Source organism: Sycon ciliatum, chromosome 9, assembly GCF_964019385.1.
Source record: "Sycon ciliatum chromosome 9, ocSycCili1.1, whole genome shotgun sequence".
Classification (NCBI taxonomy): domain Eukaryota; kingdom Metazoa; phylum Porifera; class Calcarea; order Leucosolenida; family Sycettidae; genus Sycon; species Sycon ciliatum.
Window position 1 is genome coordinate 28,375,537 of NC_088651.1, and position 27,886 is coordinate 28,403,422.

The 27,886-nt window shown below is 45.6% G+C and overlaps 1 protein-coding gene across 2 annotated transcripts; it reads right to left on the reverse strand.

The window, feature by feature from the left end:
- Positions 1–1,370: 1,370 nt before the first annotated feature.
- On the reverse strand, positions 1,371–10,436 carry LOC135825019 (uncharacterized). 2 transcript variants are annotated; one of them, XM_065337755.1, is made up of 3 exons: positions 10,371–10,436; positions 8,825–9,059; positions 1,371–2,903 (listed from the first exon to the last, which is right to left on the reverse strand). In XM_065337755.1, exons 2-3 carry the CDS (start codon positions 9,044–9,046, stop codon positions 1,920–1,922), a joined length of 1,206 nt encoding a protein of 401 aa, XP_065193827.1. In that variant the 5' UTR covers positions 9,047–9,059; positions 10,371–10,436; the 3' UTR covers positions 1,371–1,919. The 2 variants fall into 2 exon arrangements, with proteins under 2 accessions (XP_065193827.1, XP_065193828.1); XM_065337756.1 differs by lacking the exon at positions 10,371–10,436 and having other exon boundaries at positions 8,825–9,085.
- Between the last annotated feature and the right edge of the window lie 17,450 nt (positions 10,437–27,886).

Here is a 27,886-nt window from a genome sequence, read left to right on the forward strand (position 1 = left end):
GAGGCGCGGTCCTCCTCGCTTTGGCCGTTGAGCTCGTGCAGACTGTGGCAAGATACACAACGGTACATGCTGTAAGTGTCACAGTATAGGAGAGATTGCCTTTCCATGGCAGTCGAAGGTTATTCGACAACGATCCGGTCCAAAACCTCTATCCTCATTTGTTCTTTCACTATCGACTAGTCGTGCCACCATGCCCTCAGGATAAGCCTTTCGGTGGAAAACCGTTTTTAAGAAATCCAGTTCTTCACGAAGATTAGTAGCTGAACAAGTTCGCCGTGCGCGATCCACCAACTTTCGGGCCAAGTTCACTTTATATTGAGTAAAACAATAATAATCGAGTGGAATATACTAGCCGGTGAAGGTGGGTTTCCTGTAGATCGAGGTGAGCACACCACCCTCAGTCTTCTCCAGCGAAACGTCAAGGAACGCCAGTTTATTTGATTGTTCATGTGCGCTTGTGAAGCGAAGTGCCGGGTGTGCTGCGTCTTCGTCGATTTCTGATTTCCGATGGCGTCGTGGAGTTCCTTGCCAGACACTGTAGCGGTGAAGCGGTGAAACGAACATTTGTTCAGTTGGTCACATTCGAATATTCTTTAATTAAACATGCACGCCAAACACAGTACAGTGCAGCGCGGACAGCCTGCCTCTGACTTTGCACTGCATGTTTGCGCATGTACATGTATGTAAACACTGGACTATCAAAAAGTATTCTTTCTAGACCAAAGAGTGGTATATTTGATAACATTTAATAACGATAGAAATTTTACGATACTTTTCCAGACGTTTCGTTGTTCTGAACAACATTGTATGTGGATAAAGAATTTATGTACATGTGCAAACATGCAGTACAAAGTCAGAGGCAGGCTGTCCGCGCTGCACTGTACTGTGTTTGGCGTGCATGTTTCTTTATCCACTGACGCTGTTGTTCAGAACAACGAAACGTCTGGAGAAGTATCGTAAAAAATTCTATCGTTATTAAATGTTATCAAATATACCACTCTTTGGTCTAGAAAGAATACTTTTTGATATTACAATGAGAGTGAATAATCAACGGCTTGTCCACCAACTCTTTAAACACTGGACTGCCAATGTTGCACATAACATGTATGAACTTCGAAGTAGCCTTATGTGGCAGTACATTTTATGTGGCACTACCGTTTGTCATACCTAATAATAATGACAATGTCCATCAAATGACTGGGAGGAGGGCATGTGATGTCATCTGTGTTACCTAAAGAATATCGGTTCCTTCGTTCGTTAATAGGAAAAAAGGTTTCAGAGCAGACTCGCTCTCCTCCCATTCACTCTGCAAACTCGAGCTCAATTGTCAATCAATTTTTACAACGTTTCGGCAAAATTGCCCTCATCAGGTACGCAAAGGTGTTCAAGTTTACAAAGCAGCAGTTATATACATGCAATTTGTGAGGCTATGATGTGCTACATCTCACCTATCTTGACGTGCCAGAATCATAGAGATAATGACATCTAAAAGAAGTATGATATCAACAACAATTATTCAAAGAAGACAATGTGGTGATAAATTCGCGAAAAGCCAAAAGTGCTTCCACACAGACACCCACGCACACACACACACACACACACACACACATACACACACACACACACATTCCAAAAAAAGATAATGCACAGTGCACTGGTGTATGATGTAGGAAAACCATCAGCTGTTGTCAGATGTCACCTCAGTGCCCACAAATCAAGAGTGAGTAATTCAATACACAGTAATATTATCAAGGAGCGATGTTGAGTAACACTGAGCGAACTGTCATACTCACAGAGGTCCCTAGCCAGGATTGGTGTTAATTTGTGGTCCCAAGTTCCTTATCTCCACAGCTTCTCTCAACCTCCTGCTTGCCCTGTCACCTTACCTGGCTTCGTTCGTTAAGCTATAGAATATTGGGCTAATTTGTTTGGCCATTAGTTTCACCACCACCAAACCGTATCATCTGGTGAAGCAGTTCAACTTTGGACCATAATTTATGAGAATGGGACATTAGCAATGATGACGGAAGGAGGAAGCTACCTAAACCAACTGTGATATTGTACAAATTAGGGCGAGTGGACTCAGGCATACTCTTCCATATTTCTGTATACTTCAACCAAGCGTCGAAGTAATCATCCGCCTGCGACGTTGATAGGCGTCCCGTCATCAGAAGCTCAACTGTCGAATGATACGTTGCGGCGTCAGCAACGATATCGTATATGCTCCATTGAAGAACACCGCTTTCTATGAAATCTCTAAACCAATGCATGGATGGGTTGTACTCCCAGTCTCGGTGTAAGCAAGCCAGGTCCGTCTCTTCCATGGGTGGTATCCATTCGGGGCTGTTCATTAATGCCGTTAGGAATCCCTTTCCCAGCTGTACAAGCCTCCAGGATCGGGTCAGATAGGGCAGATACGAAGCCAGCTCTAAAAAATCCTTTTCGATATAGCCAATGATTGCAGTTTGGAACGCTTCAACGGAGCCGCACCTTTTGAACAATAAATCGACAATCTCCTCTAGCACGTACTTAGCCTTCGCAGCACCACCAAATTCATCCTGAATTATTCTTACTCTACATTGTTCGTGGATATCCTTGTCCTCAACGTTGGGAAAGCAGTGAGAGGCGTCATATGCAGTCGCTAGCTGGTCCAGCACAAATGGGATGCCTGCTGGGCTAGTTGTTAGGCGCCATGTTGACGGTGGCTTGCGTGCTATGCTTGATAGTAGCACCATCATCCGCAATTTTTGTCTCAATACCACAAGGTAATCTTCACCTGCTATGCAATTTCTTGTCGACTCACACCGCGTGTGATGAAAGGTTGCTATTCTCGTTGCCATGTAGAGAACCTTTGCCGCTTGGATGTAAGACAATGGCAAGCTTGGACTGAGCTGATAGCGGCACTGCATGCATTGGGAAGAAAAATATATAATTAGACACCATTGTATTTGCTAGCAGTGGACAAAGTTTGATGCGCTCCCCGTGATACTGTAAAACCGGAAAGTCTAGCGACTAAGAAGTTTAACGTTTTTGCAATTCTGGCATGATTACGTGCAGAAAGTTTAACGATGGCTACCTGGCCACCCATCTGTATGCGCATCTTTACACAGACATCTAGCGATAACGTTTTTCAAATAACGAAAAATAATTGATCGTTAAAACTTTGTGACTCGTTAGACTTTCCGGTTTTACAATATCAAGTGAATGTTCGAGGGCCCTCTTGATTGGTGTGAGTTGCCAGTATTATGCAAGCCAGATATTGATTGATCGAAGAAGGATAGATTTACCATCACTATGGATAAGAGTCATACTGTAGCTCAGTTGGTTAGAGCATTACTCGCGAATAGCAAGGTCCCTGGTACGAATCCCGGTGGTGTGACTGATGATTTGTTTTCTTTCTTTCATATCTGGCTTGCAAATGTTGAGTTTCGGAGAGAAAGGAGCAGTATGTGGCATGTGGCCTCTAACCCTTTCCATGCCATGGACGCGTATACGCGTTTTTTTAGTATGAGCCGATTGGCCACGGACGCGTTTACGCGTTCTGCCTACACTGTACAATGTACACTGTACAGTACATGTGTATCGCGCGCTATGGACGAGTGTACAAACTATCATAACTCCGTCCAAATATCTCGGACTGCTAAGGTTGAGACACCGCTGGAAAGGTCTTGAGCTCAGCTTTCCAGGGATATAAAGTTCTTCGCGATACGACAAGGTATGACCGAGTGGCGATAAATTGAACGGCCAGAATGCGCAAATTTCATTTTTTGGCGATCGATTCGAATTTTTTGTTCGCGACTTCGTGCGGGCTAGGGGATTTCCCCTAAACACAGCGCGTGCGCAGTCAGCTGCAACAAACGCGCTTGAATCTCAGCTTTCCAACGCAGTTTGAGTCGTGAAAATCTGTTCACAATGAGCAAGAAGACGAAAGAAAACATGAGAGGCAGTCGTTTTGTTACTTTCAGGCATGGTAGGGGGACTTTGAGAGGAGATGGAAGTGGCCCTGGTATGCCTGTCGCGCTGTGAGTCCCTGTAATGGCTTCCTGTTGTCCAGATCTTTCCAACAAGCCATGGATCGTGAAAATCCATCAAGGTATAGTGAAATAGCAACGAATTTCGTTCTGAGGTGCGCGTGCAGCTTTGAACAGTTGAGCTCAGCGCCTGAACAATGCATGGCCAACACGGGAAAACATGCTGGCATGGAAAGGGCTAATTTCCTAATACTTTGAAATTCTCCGTGAAGTCCAAATTTGAACTATTACACACCCTTATAGGGGTGACAGTGTATGTGGTGAGTGTGTACAGGCCAGCAGATCTTGTAAAAATGGGGTGGGCGTTTGCAGTGGACTTTACGGTACGCGTACAATATTTGTCTGTGGATGCACTTTGGCAGCAGTGAATGACAAAGGCTTGCAGCAGGTAGACCCGGCAAGGACTCCCTTGCTTGGTCTAGATCTACCCAGTCAGCTAGAAAAAACGAGTGGCGGACCCAGCGATGGCAGCACTGACGCCGAACTCAAGGACATCACCCTGAACTGTGTTCCAGGTGCGGAAATTTGGCCACACTCTCGCGGCAGCACTGCATAGCAGGTGAAGATTACATTCTGGTTGTAACAGAAAAATTGCGGATGATGGTGCAACTATAAAGCATAGCACGGAAGCCACCGTCGAAGTGGCGTCAAATAACTAGCCCGGCTGGCATCCCATTTGTGCGTATCAACGTGGTTTTCTACCTGGCTTGGGGGACTAGGTATGGCAAACCCCTGTTCAATGGCTGACCAGCACAACTCGTCCAGAAGGATCACGTCGTCTCTTGGCGACTCTCTGACTCAGCTTCGGGCGGTCAAGGCGACGGTTCTTGCCGAGAAGTGGAGCGCGGCCAAGTCTCTGGCTGACGCCCTTCGCTCGGATCACCGGGAGCTGGCCCCTGTTTTTAATCTGATCGCAGAAAAGTGTTCATCCAGCTGGCTGATCTGCCGCCCCTCAGGTGCAATGGTTTCACCCTCACCAAGGGAGACTTCCGGGAGGGCCAGTACCTCCGGCACGGCTGGACACCTCCTCCGCTCCCAAGCCTCTGCGTGTGCAGTAAGCCGCTGAATTTGAGTGACGCCTTTTCGTGCCTGTTCGGTGGCTTCTTGACGCTGCGACATAGCGAGGTGAGGGACATCACTGCGAGAGCTCTAAGGCAGATCTCTCATAACGTGACGGTGGAACCCCACCTCCAGCTCGTCACTGCAGAGGCATTGCGCCATCGCACAGCTATCACGGAGGAGCAGGCTTGGCTAGACGTTGCGGCTAGTGGTGTGTGGGGTGGCCGATTCGAGCACACCTTTATTGATGCACGGGTGTTCAACCCTTTTGCGTCTTCGAATCGTGCCACTTCCCTCGCTGCCAGCTACAGACGCCATGAACAGGAAAAGCGCCGGAAAAATACGAAGAGCGAGTACGCGAAGTCGAGCATGCCTCCTTCGTGCCCGTTGTGCTTTCTGTCTTTTGGTGGCTATGGCAAGCATGCCAATGCACTTCTCCTGCTGATCGTCTTTCTTCTGGCTGAGAAGATCAAGGAGTCATACGTGCCTTGGTTTTGCCCATGTGCGTTGTGGTGCCATGTGCCTGCGTGGCTCAAGGAGCATGTTTGCTCCTCCAGTGCCCAAGTCCCCTGCTATGCTAGTAGTGGCGGAGGCACGCATCCAGAGAACCTGCAGTGATTCTACTGAGTCTGTATAATCATTACTATATCTGATGATCCGTTTTATGTACAAATCTAATTGTATTGATGCTGCACAAATGTGTTATTTTGCCCGTACAAGAGGTTCAAGGAGTTCAAAAAAAGACTAGACAGGCTCTTATCGTAAAGGGGAAAATACCGTGATTTGGGTTCGGCCTTTAGCAAGATGCACGCCTTTTAAGCTGTTGCCACGAGAACAGCTTTCAATTCGCGTGGTACAACCATTAATGTCACCGTATACGTGATACAAGGTGAAATGCATAAGGACTATGGAATATTTGGCCAAAAAACGCACTGTTTGTCACAACAATAAATCAGTCCCAATAACATTTTTACGCTGCATCTTCAACGCTATTTGGGTGATCAAAGTGCGAGTACCGTAAAAACTAGCGTTATGAGAGAGGTGCTGCTATACGTGAAACGTAGCGAAATCACGTAGAGAGCAGCTGTCTGGGTTAGAGTCTACGGCTTCGCGTGTTTTGGGTCCAGATTTCTACGCGTAGAGTAGTTTCTCTACGTTGTGGCACACGCAAAGACAATGCGCATGTAACTGCTGGGTATCATTCGAGTGTAGGCAGAAAATTGCCAAATATGGAAGGGGAAATTCCCAGTACACATTCCACGTGACTTCTCTACGTGAAACGTATGGCAGAAAAGGATTTCTTTACGTCACGGGAACGCGAAGAGAGTCCCGAGTGATTCTTTGCGTCACGTTCCCGAAACGTAGAGCAGAACCTCATTACTGGTGTTTGCTAAGGGCCGGGTTCCACTGCGGCTCGCTGCTCGTCATCCGCGGCTTGAAACGTCATCATTACCATAGTGGCCGCGGCTCGAGCTGGTGCAGCGAGACCGCAGCTCGAGCTGGTGCAGCGAGACCGCGGCTCACCACAAGCTTTCACTACGATTCTTGATCAAAAATTGCGAGCTGTGGTCACGGTTCACCCTGTTTCCCGTACGTTGCATTGTTTTGGACGCGAGAACTTAAAAATTCAAATTATAATTCGTTCCGCAGACCAGAACACGAGAATTTTTTTGATTTGGCGCCCACAGGCAGGTAGAGCGTCGTCAAAAAACGTGGAACACGACCTCGGAGCCGTAGTGGGACCCGGCCCTTAGGATATCTAATGCATGACAAAATGTATTCAAAGGTTTGACAGAAAGTTGTAAACCCAGGGCGCGAAGTAACGGTCGGACACCGGACAATTTTCGACCGTTTACGTTCAGTTTCCGGATGTTTTGTACACATCCGGACAAAGTGTCCGCGCACCTTTTCGCAAAGTTAGTGATGTCGTCTGGCAAGAGAAAGCCAAGCACCGCTGATGCGGGTGCTCCTCTTGGAAAGAAGCCCAGACGAGTCAAGACGACCACCTGTGACAAGTGGGTCGCCGATTATGATAGAGAGCTTTCAACTTCTGTTTGGCTGAATGAGCGCAGTCCCTGAGATCGTAGCGCTGTCAAAAATTTGAAGTGTAAGATGTGTTCCCGTTTTGTTGATAAAATTCGCTGCAGCAAGAATTTTTCTCAATCCTTCGTCGTTGGCTCAAGGAACCTGAAAACGTCAGCCTTCAAAGATCATGCTGCTTCTGAAATGCATCGTCGTGATAACATTTCGATAGTATTTATTCTACACTGAACATTGTGCGATTTGATGTGAAAATTTGCATGTCCGGACATGTCCGGCCATTTTTGCAACTGGCAGGACATTGTGTCAGAGCACATTATAATCCTTAGCTCATGCGCTGAAACCGTATAAGTTTTACCAATAAATTGACTCCTACCCCCAGCTCGAACCAGGGACCAGGCATGCACTGGCTCGAACCAGGGACCAGGCCTGGCGTATGGCCAGCCATACCCCGGCTCGAACCAGGGACCAGGCACCCTGGCGTATGGCCAACGATGTTCTACCGCTATCAGATTTGGAAACTCATGCTTCATCATAATCCACACTGCCTGGTGGGGCGACGCCATCATTTTAACGTCACTGTGAGTATATACTTCCTCCGCGTCATTAAAATTGTCGCTTCGCACATCGCAATATTTGTGACTTGGCTCGTCTTAGTCAGACTGTCGGAATCGCTGCTTCCTGTGTTCGAACACTGGTGTGGCCCTTCCTGCGCAATGTCTACTTGTCGCTGAAGCCGTGGTGGTCTCGAACTTTGTCGGAGCTCTCTTCCGCACCAAGCAAATTCATCGCGATCCGCACTATTCCGCCCCAGAGCGCATTTCGTTTTCTGGAGTTCGTGCCGTCCCACATCGTTCTCGTGGGCATTTGTCAAAACTGCAAGCTCGGGTATAATAATCCTGGTATCTCTGCTGAAGTTGGCGATGGCAAGAACAAAGTGGTCTCAAATTCCTAAAATGCGCTACTTGTGGCGCATGTTGCTGCGAAGGTAGCAGGTCTGAAAACACCAACAAAATCAGCGAAGCGCTTGCCCAGGAAAGAAGGTGCGGAACTGCTTACCCTGTCCCACTGGAAGGTCGTTACAGTGTACTTGAAAAATGCTAGCTTGCCTTCATCGCCTGGCACCTGGAGGCATGGATCGCCTGAAAACGAAGTTTCTTGACCTGAATTTGAACGCGCGTCTTGTTCAGCGTATTGTTGAGTGCTGAAGGCTCTGCCTCAAACTTTGATGAAGACGTCGACCTTAGCTGCAAGTGCAGCGAAGCGGGGGGGGGGGGTCACAAACTAAAGCTTGGCCCGTCGACAATGCCCTGCCTCAATTTCTAGCTGATTTCTGTGCCCTTCGAGTGGACAAAATAATTTTCGAAAAATCGCTCTGGGAAACGACAATTTTAATGACGCGGAGGAAGTAATTATATCTATTTTACTGCAGTAACATGGACAATCATTTGAAGCCTTCTCACCAACGGTGACGGCCTGTTCTCAAAAGGTGACGTAAATAGTTTGTCTAGTGAATAGAAGTAAGGGGAGGAAAGACCTGTACAGAATATGAAGCTAAAAGTGAGATTTACTAAAAAATTCTTTGTGATTGCAAAATCTGTTGTTTTCAACGCCATTTTGCGTGTATCGTCTCCTGAACCATTACTTCAAATACAGTTTCACTAAGCACACACAATGTACAGTTTTGGACTCACCAGACATATCAATTTGAACGTGTACTCATCGTACAGCATTCGCCTCAATTTCTTGTTTACACCGCACAGCTGGAAGATGGCCGGTACTGTCAACATCGGCAAAATGGTGGAGTGCCATACATCAGGTACAACACTATCCAGTCCATAATCGACCGGTTCGTGCTCACTCGATTGGGGATCTTCAGCCATGTTTGATAAGATTGAATTTTCACTAGCTGCCATGTGATAACAACACCTACATGTACATATAAGGTCAGAAAGAATAAATAGAGCACAATAGTCAACATACACTGTCACCATCACTGTTGCTGGTGCACGTATTATTATTATTTATTATTTTACGCATTCCCGCGTTGAAGTGTAGCAGCAGTATGCTGCGTCCACAGCTTCGCTTATGCAGTATGCCTTGGGTGAGAGAAGAGGGAAGAGAAAGCAACAAGGCAACCAACATCTATGAAATAGGTCACATTAACATGAAGGGAACCAACCTACATATGCATGATTGCACAAGAATGGAGACGAAAAATGGCTATAATCATTTTGCCATAGAACCGGTACACAGGAGATCTTTCGACAATGTAACGAAACATAAAACTCAGTTTAAGGGCCTTCAAATATTTAGAAACGAAAACCAGTCGTTTCTCTTCAACCTCCCTCCACCCTCCCTGAGAAACGAACATATACAAATGGTACATAGTATCGATATGTTTGGTCTTTTTTCTGGACATACCCACACATGCAAAATGTACATCGATATTTTTCGAGAAACGAACAGGCGCTCAACCCCCTCCCCCCCTAAACGACTAGTTTTCGTTTCTAAATAAATATCTATATTAACGGATGGCCCCTGCCAATGCTCAATACAGGTTCCACTAAATTACAAGAGAACAACGCTACAACATTACAATTGCCGCTAAATTATCGCAAGTGTAGAGAACGAATCCAATACAAATGAAAACCATGAACAGACTGTCCTGAAGTTATTTTTTGGGAACAAATTGTACTACATGTACATCATCGTACTTGCTGACACTGACGCTGACGGAACACGAATTTGAGTTGAATACGCACGAAGTATTGTACATGTACATCATTATGCGCCGGTGTTGTGGAGTAAGCAGGTACGTCAGTCACCAATTCAGCTTCAGCTCCGCGCTCGCTTCAGCAGAATGTTGCCCGCGTTTGCTTTGCCTTCACGCAGACAGACGACCAGCGCAGAGTCCCGCAGCTCCGTGGCCGTAAGGTCTTGATATTCGCCGTTAGGGCAGTCAAGTCTCAGTCCACGTCTCACAGCAAGCCGCTCTATGAAAATCTTTCTCTCTCCATTGGAGTGCTCCCCAGTTGCGCGAGGAGACTACAGAAATTCCTCCGGTGAGCGAGGAAGAAGAGCGGAGTTACCCAACTCAACCAAACTGGTGCACGTATGGCTACATATTATTATTATTATTATTATTAGACACTGTGAATATTTTGTTCCTCATCTCTCCGTAAATCATGACAAATTGTAGCCAGTGATTTTAGTTTTCTAGAACACCCTACAACTTACCTTGCTCAGACGAAGAAGAACTTAGAACTGATGATATCCGCCAGAAACACAATTGTGGGAAAAGAGAAAGAACCTGCTCTCGGCGTCGGCTTTCCAGAAAGTGAACTGACTTTCTGAATTGGGAGCTCTGATTTATTACATCAGTAATAGTACTAATAGCGGCAGAGTCAGCGCTTTGCCCGAGTAATCGTGGGCTTGCACAAGGCCCGGGGCTAGCTAGCTAGCTCCAGACCCGCACTGGGAGCACGCAACGGTTACGTGTACCAGGCATGCTAGATCTACCGAGCCGTGCTAAACAAAAATCAAAATGCCGTGCTTGATTGTAAACTCAGCACTAGCACTACAGACACAGTGTCAGTACAGTCTTTGCTTTCAATGACTTGCGCCCACACCAAGGACATCCAATGATCCATGATCCAGGCGGGGTCAAGTCATGACGTCAGTACTACATGTACTCATTTATTTTTACAAGTGATGACTTTACAATGACTTATAATTATGTCAGGGTTCACAGTCTAGTTGCGAAGAAAAGCGTCGATTAGATGGGGGCGGCGCACGTGCTCCAAAACCAGCTTGACCAATCAGCAGTCACCATTTCGTCGCATTTTTGCTCGAAGTAGGGGGTGTTTGAAGGAGTTAGCAGCACTCCAGCTAGGTTCTACGAGGCTGGGACTTGACCCAGGCACAAATGACAGGTGTTCCAAAATATTTACCGAAACAAATTGTCATTACTTACACGGGTATGCCAGAGCATATGCGTAAACCTCGTGAGATATAGTACAGTATAGGAAATGAATATCCAAAAACGTCTCGGTAAATTCTTTGCCAGGGTGTCCTGAAAATTTAAGCTATCGATTGTCCAAATCGACCAAGGGGGAGATGCTCTGTACTCATTTTGGCGACCCCGAGTCCCAGCGGCGCGCAACCGCTTGCGCTTGCGCGAAAATGTGTGAAGATCAAACAACAAGAAAAACGCATGCATGCAGCAGAACAGCAACGCGTGCCATCGAAGAGAAAATCATTGTGCACAGATTGTTCAGTGTTCTCTCCTTAGTTCGCCCGCGGCGTTGGGTGCTGTGCTTTCATTGTTCTTGTGGCAGCGCATTTCGCCATCATGGAGGAACTGGTACCCTTTGAAACCTGGTCTTCAGTGGCCCTGGACTAACGCCCGGTGAATTTGCTGGTCCCGTTCACCTCCATTCGTTCAGCAGCTCCGTGTGGTATCATCATGTTCTCGGCGTTACCTGCATGGCGAGCTCTGATTCGTTTGTTTGTCTTCTTACCTGTGGAACATCACGATCGCTCATTGTAGCATCAGCTTTCGGTCGAACATGTCATGTTGTATTTACTGGGACTAGCACAGGTTGCGTTTCGCCTTCTCCTTCGGTAGACCAATTCTACAAGGAACACTGAAAGGCAATTCTTTGCACAGGACAAGCACAACTACGGTAACTGTTCAATGACATTATGCTGCGGTGCAATTCCCAGTGCAAATAATAAAGCAAACTATTTCCACTGGAGTATGCACGATCGTCAAAGCACAAGATCGAGACGAGCGGAAACGAGAATGGTTTGACACTGCATGCCGATAGAAGCGAGGAAAGGATAGGTCCTACCAAAATATCGCGAACATCGGCTCTAAAACTACAAGAACAGGCTACAACTAATAGTACTTACACGTACAACTCAGGTTCTTTCTCTTCTCTGTTCTGTTTGGAGGCGTGGGATGTACACGATTGCAACTCTCCCGGGGTCACGCGACTCACGTGCACCAAACCCGCCCTCGCACGATGCATTTGTCGATCCTGCATGCCTCATCCATCATGCATCATGTGTTTGCGGGGTTCACGGGGTCTTTTCCGTGAGCGATCTGTTCGGCATCCGGAGTCTGCTGAGCTGGTTGTTGCTGAGGCCCAGGTTGCTCGCACGTGAGAGTCTATAAATTGCAGCAGATTATGTTAATAAATTAAATATAAATTAAAAATAATAAATACTGGACATGGATATTGAATTGATCTGTACTCACTGACTTTCAACATTTTACAGGCTACGTTTTAATATTATTATTCTTGTAAAGCTTTCCTTTTGATCTTGTCTCTTATTGTAGTGACCTTTCCACAATAATTGTGATGCATTGTAAAAAAACAAAAACAAAAATTAAAAAAGTACATCTACACTATAGTAATCGGAGCGAGAGTTACATGACTGTACGGTCACAAAGGTCAAAAAGAATGTTTCCACCAATTATTTATACATACGTTGTAACGCTGCTAAGGCAATCATCAGACAGCTAATGCTTTTGTCGCGGGATAGCTTGTTCTTATTGTGGGGGATACGCATGGGCATGTAGAAGAGGTGTGAGCTATCAATGCAGGGCATGCATGGGAAGAGCGAGTGATAAGAATTACATCACTGGCTGGGCATGCGCAGTAGGCGCGAACTATGCATGGAGCGTGCAGAGGCGGAGACACCACGTACCAGGCAGGACAAGTGTAAGCCATGGGGGCACTGGGCAGGGGGTGTGATCCTGGGTATACCCACTTATGTGACTCTACGGTCATGCAGATCTACAGTAATCGGAGCGAGAGTTATGACTGTACGGTCATGTAGATCTACAGTAATCGCCTACTAATCGGAGCGAGAGTTACATGACTGTAAAATGAAGCAGTTCTGTCCGCAGATTGACTGTACAATCATGAACATCTAGATCTACCTGAACGGTTCAATGCGTTGCAACTACTTCCACCCAGGACTGAGGTATGGGTACTAGCATAGTACTTGTAATACTAATAGTAATACGTGTACATGATGTACCGGTACTAGTAGTAGCAACAATCCGAACTAGCGCACACACTGCACTGCTTTGTACTATGCATTCAAGGCTGACGTCATGCGCTTGGTTTTGCTGCGTTATCACAAAATAAATGGCCCCAACCCGTTTTGCTGAAAATAAAATAAATCTTTCTTGCCCTGTTGTGTTCTTCCAGACAACGGATCGTGCTTCAGCAGTGTTTCTTTTTCCCACCATCCCTCCCTATCGAACTTATCCACAGTGACACCATCATCATAATTATCGTACCCACTAATCGGGTCCACTCTCAGAACTGGTGTGATCTAGCTATTTGCGGCGGCTCTTCCGCTATATTACATCGATTTAGAATTGCAGCTCTACGTTAAGCTAATCGCAGCTCTACCTTGGGCTAACAGCAGCTCTACTTTGAGCTAACAGCAGCTCTTTCTTGAGCTAACAGCAGCTCTACGTTGAGCTAACAGAAGCTCTGCTTTAAACTAAGCGCAGATCTACTTTGAGTCAACAGCAGCTCTACTTTGAACTAACATCAGCTCTGCTTTGAACTAAGCGCAGCTCTACTTTGAGTCAACAGCAGCTCTACTTTGAACAAACATCAGCTCTACCTTGACTCGAGCTAACAGCAGCTCTACCTTGAGGTAACAGCAGCTCTGCCCTGAGCTAACCGCAGCTCTAATTTGAGATAACAGCAGCTCTACTTTGAGTTAACAGCAGCTCTGCCTTGAGCTGACCGCAGCTCTCTAACAGCAGCTCTACTTTGAACTAAGTGCAGCTCTACTTTGCGTTAACAGCAGCTCTACTTTGAGCTAACATCAGCTCTACCTTGACTCGAGCGAACAGCAGCTCCACGTTGAGCTAACAGCAGCTCTACCTTGAGCTAACCGCAGCTCTACTTTGAGCTAACAGCAGCTCTACTTGGAGCTAACAGCAGCTCTACATTGAGCTAACCGCAGCTCTACTTTGGGCTAACAGCAGCTCTACTTTGAGCTAACAGCAGCTCTACCTTGAGCTAACAGCAGCTCTACTTTGAGCTAACAGCAGCTCTACTTTGAGCTAACAGAAGCTCTACTTTGAGCTAACTGCAGCTCTACGTTGAGCTAACAGCAGCTCTACTTTGAACTAAGCGCAGCTCTACTTTGCGTTAACAGCAGCTCTACTTTGAGCTAACATCAGCTCTACCTTGACTCGAGCGAACAGCAGCTCCACGTTGAGCTAACAGCAGCTCTACCTTGAGCTAACCGCAGCTCTACTTTGAGCTAACAGCAGCTCTACTTGGAGCTAACAGCAGCTCTACATTGAGCTAACCACAGCTCTACTTTGGGCTAACAGCAGCTCTACTTTGAGCTAACAGCAGCTCTACCTTGAGCTAACAGCAGCTCTACTTTGAGCTAACAGCAGCTCTACTTTGAGCTAACCGCAGCTCTACTTTGAGCTAACACCAGCTCTGCTCTAAGCTGACAGCAGCTCTGCTGTGAGCTGACAGCAGCTCTGCTCTGAGCTAACAGCAGTTCTACTTTGAGGTTCAAACCAGGTCAACGGTTTCGAAACCAGCACTCCTCTATCCAAATATGTCGCTTTGTTGATTTGTTTGTGTGAAGGAAGCAGCTAATCAGACATTGTTCGTGGCCTGGCACGAGAGAGACTTTTCTAAACTTCTCTAAGGTGGTTGTGTTTCGCAGCCCAATCGTAATCCTGCCGTGGTTGGCTATCACCCCTCTCTCGCACTTTGCGTGCCAATTGGTCATGAACCACGAGTTGAGTGAAATAAATAAATAAATAATTCCGCTGCTAACGCGGATGTGCAAACTTTACTTTTTACTAGTTGCAGAAGAGCACAACTATCAAATTCCTTTCTACGGTAGGGTCCGGCGGATTCTGCAGGCAGAAAAATTGGCAGAATTCGGTACTTTTTCTGGTAAGTTTCATGCATGTTTGGTATGTGGATAAAAAAATGGAGCAGATTTCGAGGAATTGCCCGCCATAAGGTTTGTATGGTTCTGCCAATTTCACTGCTTTTCGAGCAAAATCTGCCACCTTTTCGAGCAGAATCTGCTGGTCCCTATAATCTACGGAGAATGTGCTCACATACAACCCCAATCGCGCGAAACTATAAAAAAACAAAGAAAGAGCCTAAGGAAAAAGACAACCCAAATTCGGCAATAAAAAGAAGAAACAAACTTGACAAGAGCTTGAATGTGTCGGTGCTCTGAAATGTGAGGACCCTACTTGCGTGAGCAGATTGTTCTCAGTATGCAGTAACAGTGCAAGCACGTACATGTACAAGTATGTCATCATCTATTCCTGTACAAATCATCAGCAAGTTGTCGATTGAGTCCTGGTTGAGTCCAACGTCAGCCTCCTGTTACTCTGATATGCAGAAGGGTATGACACCAGAACCGGTCGGACTGGGTTATGGAGCAATCCGACATTAAGGATATTTTTCACCAAACGGAAAAGTTTAGTCATAACCCTGCCCCACCCACCTACATGTACATGAACCTGAAAGAACCATTATGCGTGTATTTACTTGACAACTAGAATCACTTGATATTTCAGCTATCAATATTTTCAGGACGAAACTCTCTTTGACCCACCCATCCATGAACGAAACATTTTCGTTGTGGGTACAAGATTTGTAATTATGCACGGCCCTTCAGATGAGGTGACTGACTGGAGAAGAACACTCTTTAAGGGGCAGCCTGGTCGTAAAATCCCTGAAAAATCGAATTTGTAAATTTATATCGAGTACTACCTCAGTTGAAAGAGCATGAATAGCTGCAAAATCTCTGAACATTTTGTCTCGATCTGTCCAGCCGTTCAAGAGTTATGGCCAGTAATGAGCCCTTGCATTGGCAAGGAAAGATTTTTTGCATGCTGTCATTTTTGACAGCACTGTATACATGTATGAATGTGAGCAGGCCGTGTGCATTTTGTCGTATTATGGAAACACGCGAAAGCGTGCAGAATTCTGCTCCAAGTTCCAAAAATCACGTTATTTGTCACTGATATGTACAGTTTGTGCTTTTTGTAACAGTACATACAAGCTTACATTTGCTGGGGATGGTGTGATGCTACTGCTTGGTTTGGGGGATTGTGATGTTCTAGTCTGTTTCGTGTGTTTTTTACTGCATCTGTTGCTGCTGTTGCTGCTGTTGCTGCTGTTGCTGCTGGTTTTGTTCCCGCTATCCTTTGATCCCTTTTGGTGCTATTTGTTTTCACATCGAATAACCATAGTCTTTTTTCTGGATAAATTCTTCCTGCCAGGGCAAAAATGTTGGGTTGTATTATGTTGGAAGAATTGGTAGCCAGAGACCGTTTTTCAGTAGTGGTGTATTACTGTGTGAATGTTGGCAGCTTGACCTTCGATAAGGTGGCAGACTACCCAAAAATTCGCTGAAAATCGAATTTGTAAATTCATATTGAGTGCTACGTCAGTTGAAAGAGCATGAATAACTGCAAATTCTATGAAAATTGTGTCCCGATCTGACCGGCCGTTCAAGAGTTATGGCCGAACATGTGCCCTTCCAAGGAAAGATTTTTTTGTTGCACGCTGTCATTTGTTGGCAGCACTGTATTTGAATGTGAGAAAACCGTGGGCAACTTGTCGTATCATGGAAACACGCGAAAGTGTGCAGAATTTTGCTCCAAGTCCAAACAAATCACGTTTTTGAGCCACGTATTACGGCGGCGGGCGAAGTCCGCCGCCGTAATACGTCGCGAAGCCCGCCGCCGTAATACGTGGCTTCGCCCGCCGCCGTGCAGAGGACTTTTGCCAGCATCCTCGTGATGTTGCAGATATGTGGCTTGATTATTGTAGTTGACGTTGATTTAGTGACTTTGGCAAGTTTGAGTCGTGTCAAGAAGTCAGGTAGGATTCAGTACTAGGCAGCAGTGGAACGTGAGTGGTAGTCTTTGCTGGTTTCTGAGGGTATCCTGGAGTTGGTGTTCAGCGCTGTGGAAATCGCTTGCTGTGGACGTCCCAGCACTGGATGTTGTATCAAAGGTACGACCTCGTAGCACGTGCTAAACCTAAAAAAAATTCAAAAATTGACTTGGGTCTGTGGGAGTCTGTGAGAGAACGCCCACTCGTTCCGTTGTGACAGATTGCAGGGCCAGGTTGAGGGGCCCTACCCCACCAACCATGGCTGCTTCTGGACCTGTTTTAGGTTTGGGTCCCGCGAACGTACAGAATTGGCACGAAAATGTGAAAAAATTGTAAATGCATTTGTTTGGCTCCTGGGTGGCTCGCACACCGTGGCACTATGCCGGAAATTTGAGTTTTTCCGGCCTGGAAAGCCTCTCAGTGAGGCGCAAGAACTTGTAAATCATGTCCTGAGGGCCAGCATAGTGGCAGGAGTGTGTATTCAAAATTTCACTCAAATCCATTGAGAAACACCAAAGTTACGGTCAATTGAATGCCATATGAAATTTATGGGTAGACTGCCCCCTTAAGCTTGTGCATTGAATTCAGTTCTGCTCGATGTGGTACTCACGGTTATCACAAACAATTATTGAAATTACAAAAATTCAACTCAGCATCGTGCGTACAGTATTGTATTCAGACCAACGCAAATTGGCTGTTTGTGGTCTTCCAGTGTCGCGACAGTTCGAGGAGAACTGATTCGCACCCCAACGCTTCAACGCACGACTCCTCTAGGTCAATTCAATTCAGATCCACGCAAAGTGCCTGTGTACGGTCTTCTTGTGCCACGCGAAATTCTAACCAGGCTTATCTGTCCTCTACCTTCACCTTTGCTTGAACAACAAAGACAACAATTCAGGAATGTTTTGCACTGAGAAATACAGCTATCTGGAGGTGAAAAAAGGAAAAGAAAATTTGCCCTCAGAATTACACACCAGGGCTAGGGAGTGGTCAAATCAGTACTGCATTCGACGAGTTTCTGGGACACATGTAAACAAGAAGAAATTCTTTGCTGTAGCATTCGTAAATTTTCAACTAAAATGATGATTCTGCTGTGTGGTATTGTGGTTGCCATGTCTATTGCTATGACGATGCCGTGCCGGCTCTTTTTATGTCTCCGTTTTTCAGTACTGTATACTCTTTGATGGCCGGTAGAAGACTTTTTGTTAGGGTGTAGGAGAAAATCTTCTAAAGGTTCTATGTGTTTCTCTGCTGGGAAGGAATAGACGGACAAAAAGGTTTTGTTCCACCTCCACTACAGATACATGTAGTCGCGTCAAGTGTCTTCAACATTTTCTTTGACCCATGTTGCCATGTTTTTACTAATGTAGCGAATAGCAAACCAGATTTATGCATGATTAGGTAATTGTAACAGAGTATGAGTGGAGTCAAAATCTGATCATTTTGATCAGTCACGAAGACAAAATACGAAAAAGGACCTCGAGTATGGTGTGTTACCGACAGTACAAGTTAGCCTTGATACTAGACTGTAGACATCGGGCATGCGACAGAACTCTTCAGCAATGCCAGGAATTGACTTCACAACAGAAAACAAGCGAATTGACCGAAAGTCAGATAATCCAATGCACTGCTTATAATTAAAATGCAAGACGTGTTTCGCCCAACTATTCTTTGTTCCGTCGCTTCTTCTTTTCCTTCCTCATTCTCCGTCGGATACGTCTGACATTCTGCTTCAACTGTGAAGTCTCTTCATGGAGAGTATAGAGGACCTGGGATAAAATGAATACCTTCTCTATGGAAATTTGTTTTTGTGTGGACACAATGCGCACGTTTAAATTGAGTGAGATTCTTGTCACAATGAAAAGTTTAAGACCGGACTTAGTGAAAACATAGTGGACATAATACAAGCCATACACGGGAGGTCTATTCATACTACTTGGCAGTATACAGGTAGTTTTGAAAGTGGAATGCCTACCGAAGCTCATGAAACGAAGTAGAAATTTCCGGACCGTAGTTGCTGCTTCGGCAGGTCCTCTACTGCGGGACAACGGCATGATTCCTGACGACATTCTGGATCGTGGATACGGTTCAACCGCTACTTCCACGTCAACATCACTCTCGAATAACGGGGCACCCCAGCAAAGTCTGCTCTCATTTGGTTCTCTTCCGTCTAGAGGCAAAACAGTCGCTGGATCATCGAGAAGATTGGGAAATTGCACAATAAGATAGGAGGATACTTCGCAGAATCGGCGCAGCTCTGGAAATGTAAGGCGCTCCTCGCGAGCAAGTAAATCCATTACGAACGGAAACGTAGGATAACCAAAATTTTCAAGCACATTCAACAGCTACAAATTTAGTCTTACGGAAACTAAAATAAGCAACAAACTGTGATGCGAAACAAATCCAGATTGATTAGGAATATCAATTTTTGTAATTAAGTAGTCATTTTCCTGTGTATATGCAGCAAAGAGGTACGAGTACTAGCGTCTCTGATCGTGATAATGTAGCAAAGAGGTACGAGTACTAGTGTCCCTGATAGTGATAATGTAGCAAAGAGTTATGAGTACTAGTGTCCCTGATAGTGATAATGTAGCAAAGAGTTATGTGTACTAGTGTCTCTGATAGTGATAATGTAGCAAAGAGGTACGAGTACTAGTGTGCCTGATAGTGATAATGTAGCAAAGAGGTACGAGCACTAGTGTCCCTGATAGTGATACTGTAACAAAGAGGTACGAGTAATAGTGTCCCTGATAGTGATAAGGCCACAGATTTGCTCAATACTCGACACATTCAGAGGGCAAGTCTAGTATGGGTATAGTGTGATAATCCCACCTACGTTACATGGATGAATGCACCCATGTGTACCCAGTGTGCTGACAGTGCTCAACACCGCGGTGGCAGAGCGTAATACAGAATCAACAAGGACAGTCGAGGCTTGGTTGCTGCGACTTGAAGTAATAGTTTCATGCTCTCGCAATCATCAGGTAACAGGATGAATGCATATACTGTAGCGGCAGATGCGAATTGCAGTATACATCTAAAAACGCGGTTCTCACAAATTTGAAGAAGAGCTTGAGACTAAGGCTTCCTGCAGCTTCATCTGTGAAAAGAATTCGGGTGGACACACCCATTCCCATAGCGCTGTACATCACATCCGAGCCAGTTCTGTTATTTTTACAACGTTTCGGCACTTAGCCATCGTCAGGTAATACTGAATACCGTGGAAGCCACGCAAGAGCAGTATATACGCAGAGTGTAGCGCCAAAAAAGATGCGAATTATGTCACCTAGTATGCAGAAGGGGGACAGAGAGAGAGAGAAGGTGCAACTAGCACATCACGGAGAAGAAGTAGCAGAAGGTAGCGCGCATTGTGCATAGGCCTGGGCGGATAATGCTAGTTATTTTGGGGGAGAATGCTAATGGCAATGCCAGAAAAACTGTGTCATAATGCTACTTGTAATGCTGCTGTTCCTCTGTGATGCCAGCAATTCACCAGTAGTAAGTATGGAAAATGGCTTGGTTTGGGCAGTATTGTGCACGTTTTGTAGTTCTGCGTAGACGGCATGGAAAATGCTAGAAAATCATTCTTATAATGTTCATTTTATGCTGCTATTGCTCCATACAATCTCTAGCAGCTAGCTGTACAGCGAGGAAAGTCTGGAGTGGAGGCCTTTCAATCTGCTCGCTCATTCGCCTGGCATTCAGTAGCACTTCATCGCCAAGGACTTCAATTCAAAACAGTTTTCCCACTGCGCTTCAAGCCTTTTTCCTGGTGAACTTGCTGCAAACGTATGAGCTCTGCTGCGCGTGTTCCATTTGTGTGAGGTCCAGAAACAGCTACGTAGTATCTCCGCACTTCGATTGGCTAGATCGATGTCGTCCAGGTTTTCCTCGCTATCGCCATCACGACTCTAACTGGAGACGATTTCTTCACCATTTTCCGCAAGCAGCAGCTAGCGCAGAAATTTCGCCATCCCTGAGTGTAGGAGATGGAGTCCGGTCGATCAGCTCAAAAACTCTTCGTTGTGACTAGAGGAGTAGCTAGAAGGGAATATTCTACCGGAAGTCCTTTGACTTCCCTGACTGCTGAAATCCTTCCTGCCATGACTGCTACTTCTTCAAACAAGAGACTTTGGTTCCACTTCACTGCACTGGAGCATCCACGCGACACAACCTTTTTACAAAACATCCTTTTTCTCAAAAAATGATTTTCACCCTAATAACTCAGCCTGGTTTTCGCAGAAGAACGGGCCATTTGAGTATAATGCCACTTTTGCGGAAATGTAGTGTTATAATGCTAGCATAATGCTCGTTGCAAATCGCACACTATAATGCTACTTATAATGCTATAATGCTAAGTAGCATTATCCGCCCAGGCCTAATTGTGCACTGTGAAGTGATGGCGCGTGCCACGGCGTTACGTAGAGTTGGCGCCAAAACAATATGATGCGAGTTATGTCACCTCTATGCAGAGGGGGGAGAGAAGGTGCAACTGTGCACATCACGGAGAAGAGCTGCTCTTGTGTGGCTTCCACGGTATTCATTGTTATTACCTGACGATGGCCAAGTGCCGAAACGTTGTAAAAATAACGGAACTGGTCCGGATGTGATATGCAGCGCTATGGGAATGGTTGTGTCCACCCGAATTCTTTTCTCACAAATTCTTATGATAATCCCATCACCTGTAGGTTGGTGTATATATTATACGATCTATCATGGGCTACTACTACTAGTACAGCGCTGGAAAATGAAATCCGAATCCCTAGCGATGCGTTCACATTTTAGCGATCTCTATTTCGTAGTGTTACTATCCCGTGTTGGGTCTTTTTTTAATTGTTATTATGAAATGACCCAAAGGCAATGCGCCTATCGAGGGGTTCATTTGATTGAAAGAACAGTAGATGTAGATGTATGTACAAAGACAAGTAGGGGTTGATGAGGAGAGAAATGGGGAAAATCAACGAAACTTTGTGTCGCGCCTTAGTTTTTTGTGGCGCGGGCGGGGGGGGGGGGAGGGGAACACTCATGACTGGTGAATAAAGACAACACCAGCATGTCTTTCAGAGACCTTCCAGGCTGAAAGACACCACACGTGTTCTTGTTGTACGGAATCGTCATGGACCAAACTGCAATCACTGACGAATAGAAGCTTGAGGATGGGCGTGAATGTATTCTCGGTGCCGGTGCTGTGGCTTGTCTTTGCGATGTGAGCGGCGACTGAGCGCACCGCTCCGGGGTCGGATTTTACTTGCCAGCTGTGTAGTATGCCTCCCATGACTTTGCAGTGAGAAGCTGACATCAGCCTGAGCGCAACTACTTACAGTTTTCTGTGCCTCATGTGTGAAGGGATCGAACTATCAAGTGCATGTATAAACTTTGACTGGGATCACAGCAGCGGTAGCGGATAGTGCCTTCAATGCCGGGTTATCACGCCATGTGGGAAAATGCGGAGCAATACCACTCCATCAGTTGACACCTATATGTACATGTACATGTGTAGTGAGAGATCTGATGGTGGATCTTGTGAGAGACTAGTGAAACACGCATGTGCCATTGTTGCTGTTGATCATGAATAATAATTTCCCCCGATGATACTGTCTTTCCTGCGTAATGCTTGATGTATACAACATTGACCTTTCTAACCCCCTCCCAACCCCTCTTATTCCTTCCATTCTCATTTTCGCTTTCATATATTTGGGCGTATAGCCCGTGTGTACTTCAAGTACTAGCGAATTCAAATAAAGAAAATTATAAATGTACACAGTCATGTTTTCCTGAGTGAATTGAGCAGCATCAGCGTCGACTACCTTCTGCCTATTAGAGCTGAACCAAACCCAGCAGGTCCTTTCCTGGATACTTGTACCAAACATTGTTTCGCATTTACATGTACACAGTCTGAGCTGAAAGAGTATGTTAACATTTTTTATGAAAGTTCACATGCCCACATAGAATGGAAGAGAACAACAACCACAGCAAGAGAAAATAGGGGACTACAAAAAGAACAAAAACAAAACAGATTATAACAGATTATAACCAGGAAAACAGCAGGAGACAAGAAATGAGGTAAATTTGCAACCAGGCAGCAACCGTGCGACCATGACAGAACCACTGAACAAATATTACAGACAATTTCATTACGAACAAGTTCGTATTCTGCTTCGCCAGGCCAGGACCAGTTTAGTAGTGAAGATGTCGATGGACTCAAAACACGCAAATATCTTTGACTACCCGAACGAGACAAAACGAAAAAACAACCCCACAGCGAAGTCAAAGTTCGACAGTGAAGTGCCCTTCTTGTCGATACGACACCACCTAAGGGGCCGTCCGTAAATATCGATGTTTTTTTTAGAGACGATATTGGTGCGTCTGGGGGGGGGGGGGGAGGGGGTTTGAGCCATGTGCGTCTTTTCGAGCATCAGAAAAATATCGATGTAAATATCTGAAGTTTCGCCGATCCCTGCACGCGGACGTCTAAATGGCTATACAAGAAATGTGAAACCAGCTTCCGTTCGCGGAGCTAAAACTCGCGACACAAAAACAAAATCAAAAATTGGAAGCTGTACGCCCATGGCGAATTTCAAGAGCAAAAGAATGAGCTATTGATTGTGGAAATCGGCCGAACGATGCCTGCAGGAGACCTTTTTCAAAACGTAGAGGCAGTGCGAACAAACACGGACGAACTCTACAAGAGTTTCCAAAAATATTGATTCCATGATCTAGATGTACATGTGCGTCTTCTGGGGGGAGGGGGGGGTCAAGGGAGAGAAGCACCAATATCGTCTCTAAAAGAACATCGATATTTACGGACGGCCCCTAACCCCTGTCTCCATCAACACTAGCAGGCCCCATCGTTCCTTCAGGTCCAGAATCATTATTGGGCCCCCGGGGCGGGCTGTCAGCGGATCTGTTCCGATTCGTAATGACCTGTGTGGAAGACCAAACCGACGGCCGAACGGAGCCACAAGTTTGCGAAAGTTGCACGCATCTAAGCAGTTGGACGAAGGAATCTTGGGTTCTCCATGAATATTAGTTTAGTGCGACGGATAGTTAAGATGGTACACCCAGGAACACTGTTTGTGAGCCACAGTGCGACACATCAAAAACCACAACATCGCTAATATCCATCTTAGCCAACACCGTTATCAACACCGTTACGCACGCATCGTAAGCGTGTGTTCTCAGCAGCAACAACAATATTAAAATTGATACAATAACATATTTTCACCACTTGACTTTTCTATTGTCTATCTGATACTAACTTTTGTCGGATTATCACACTATACGGTATACCCAATGCTAGATTTGCCCTCTGAACATTTGCAGTGCTGAGCAAATCTGCTACATTTTCACTAACAGGGGCACTAGTACTCGTACCTTTTTGCTACATATACACAGGAAAACGTCTTGTCAATCACAAAAATTGATATTTTTAATCAATCTGGATTTGCTTTCACATCACAGTTTGTGTGTTATTTAGTTTCCTTTGGACTAAATGGATGTATAGCCGATAAAGGTGCTGGTATATTTGGGTTATCCTCGGTCTCCGTTCGTCATGGATACACCTGCTTACGAGGAGCGCCTTACATTTCCAGAGCTGCGCCGATTCTGCGAAGTACTCTACTATTATATTATGCGTCGTGACACTCAGCTCGCAGATCCAACGACCGTTTTGCCTCTAGACGGAAAAGAACCAAAATGAGAGCAGACTTTGCTGGGGTGCCCCGTTATTCGAGAGTGACGTTGAAGTGCAAACTGTGTCGTCAGTCTGGCGGCTGTTCCGCAGTACAGGACCAAGGGAAGGAGCACGTAATGTCCGAAAGTTTCTATATTCTTTATTGTACTTGGATGAGTATTTGCCCCCCGTTTTCAAAACTACCTGTATACTGCCAAGCAGTATATGTATGAATAGACCTCCCGTGTATGGCTTGTATATGGTCCAATACCGAGTTGTCAATAACGGTTGTATTCAACTTCACTCTGCGACAAGAATCTCACTCAATTTAAATGTGCGCATTGTGTCCCTACAAAAACAAATATCAATACAGAAGGTATTCATTTCATCCCAGTTTCTTCACAGGACGCCACCTTCACAGCTGGTGCAAAAGGTCCGTCGAATCCGACTGAGAATATTGAAGGAAATGAAGAAGCGGCGGAAAAAGAAATAGCTCAGCATATCACGTCCTGCATTATATACAAGCACTGCATTGCATTATTTGACTATCGGTCAATTCGCTTTTATATTTTGTTTTAAGTCGATTTGTGGAATTGCTGAAGAGCTCTGTCCTACAGTCTAGTGTCAAGGCTAACTCTCGCTGTGGACTACACCCTACCCCAGGCCCTTTTTTAGCATTTGTCTTGTTCACTGACCAAAGTAATTACATATTGTCACCTCTCACACTCTGTTACAATTGCCTAATCCTACATAGATATGGCTTGGAATTCGCTTCATTTTGAAAAACCATGGAAACGTGGATCAAAGGAATTGTTTTCTCCCCGCTTCAAATATGTGGTATAATCACCCGTTTTCTGTCTCTCCATCCCCCCCCCCCCTTATTTCACTTCTATTTGTCCAGTTATGAGATTTCACGTAAGGCCCAAACATTGTTACATACAATGTAGATCAATTCATGATCATGACAAGAGAACAGTTCTGAACCAATCCTTTCATTCTTTCTCGTAACGTGCACTATAATCATCGTTAATAAGGAGTAAAAAGGACCAAGGAACTACAAGTTACACTATAATGTCCCCTAACACCACTAGTTACTAAACAATCAGATCATGCTATAACCTGGCATGGCACAGACCGACGGTACTGACGTTCTACAACTAACTGGCTCAGACAGCTCAGCCTTCCAACTTGGAAGGTTCTAAGTTATTAGTTATAGAAATAACATCAGGAGGGGAAGGTGAGCTCAACCAAGATAAGCACGAGCTGAAAGGCTGAGCTGTGAAGGACGGGTGGCGGATGTTCATGCATGTCGATGACGATACTAGCAAGCCCATGGGACAATACGGTCAAACCACGATTCAAGGACGAAAAGGAACATTCTAAACAACTTGCGTGGCTCAAAAGATGCAAAGATCAAGAAAAGGTGAAACTATACGAACAGGAATCATGCAAAACCTTCTATAACTATTTCTATAACTTAGAACTCGGATGGTGAGCCAATATAGTTATGATGAAGAAAGGAAAAGGACAGTTTGTCATAACTCGTAACATTTTGTCCTTTTCCTTTCTTCATCATAACTTAGAACCGTCCAAATTGGAAGGCTGTTGGAGTGCTAGAGCTGTAAGCCAGTTAGTTATAGAACGTCAGTATCGTCGGTCAGTGTCATGGAATGTTATCGCATGAGCTGACTGGTCAGTAACTGGTGATTTTAGTGGACATCTTTGGTCCATTTTCTTTCTTATTAACTTGTAGTTCCTTGGTCCTTTATACTTTTTAGAAATAACCCGTTGGCTCTCCATCCGAGTTCATAATCATCGTTGTTATACTATACTCGTGCATATCTTCAAATAGGAAATACTTACATCTAAATAAGAAACAAACTTGACAAGAGCTTGATTGTGTGGGTGCTCTGAAATGTGAGGACCCTACTTGCGTGATCACATTGTTCTCAGTATGCAGTCACAGTGCAAGCAAGTAAATGTAGCGGTATGATGTCATCGTCAGCTGCTCCTGAAGTGCCAGTTGCTGGAGCCACTTTCGTCAGTTCTCCTGATCCGCCGCCTGATTGTTTTCGGCCGCAGGATATTCTGAGTGCCCAGTCTGCTGATCCTGATCTCGCTGCGGTTTTGTCTTGGTACGATGCTGCCAGTGGAAATTTGTCCATCCACCTGAAGAGGATATCCGTCCCTTCAGCCGTCTTCAGAAATTCCTTTGGCCTTCTGGTTCTCAGTTGCGTCTTATCGATAAGGTGTTGTATCTTGATCCCCCGTTCGCTCATGATGTTGATGTCGAACATCCTGTTTTGATTGTCCCTGTCGTTTTGCAGTCTGCTGCGCTCGCGTCTGTTCATTCTCTGCCCGGTGCTGGTCACTTTGGCATTGAGAAAACGTTACATCAGGCCCGTCAACGTTTCTTTTGGCAGGGTGTGGCATCCGATGTCCAGATTTATGTACAGAGTTGTCCGACTTGTGCTCAGTTGGCTTCTAAGAATCCAGTCCACCGTGCTCCGTTGCAGTCCATGGCTGCTGGTTTTCCGTTTGAGTTTGTCGCATTGGATATCGTTGGTCCACTTCCTGTGACTCCAACCGGTAACAGGTATGTCCTTGTCATCGTCAACTACTTCACTCGCTGGGCTGAAGCCGTTCCTTTGTCTGCCATTACTGCTGAGGCTGTCACTCTGGCATTTGTTCATGGTTGGGTGTCTCGCTTTGGTGCGCCACGTCGCCTCCACTCTGACCAAGGCTCTCAGCTCGAAGCTCGGTTGTTCCAGTCGTTGTGCACTATCCTTGGCATCCGGAAATCCCGCACAACCAGTTACCACCCCGAGGGCAATGGACTTGTTGAACACCTCAATCGTAAGTTGATCCATCACCTGAAGGCTTTTGTTGGCCCAACAGATGTCCATTGGGATATTCACCTTCCGCTTGTTCTTCTCGCCTACCGTGCTGCTGTACACAGTAGTACTGGTTTTACGCCTTCCCGTTTGTTGTATGGTGCTGAGCTTCACCTGCCTGTTGATCTGATCTTTCCTCCTCCTGATCCTCCCGAGCTCTCCCCATTTGCCTATGTTCAGCTCGTACGTGACGGTTTAGCTCAGGCTCATTCTGTTGCTCGTGTTCAATTAGCTGCTGTCCATCGTCACCAGAAGTCA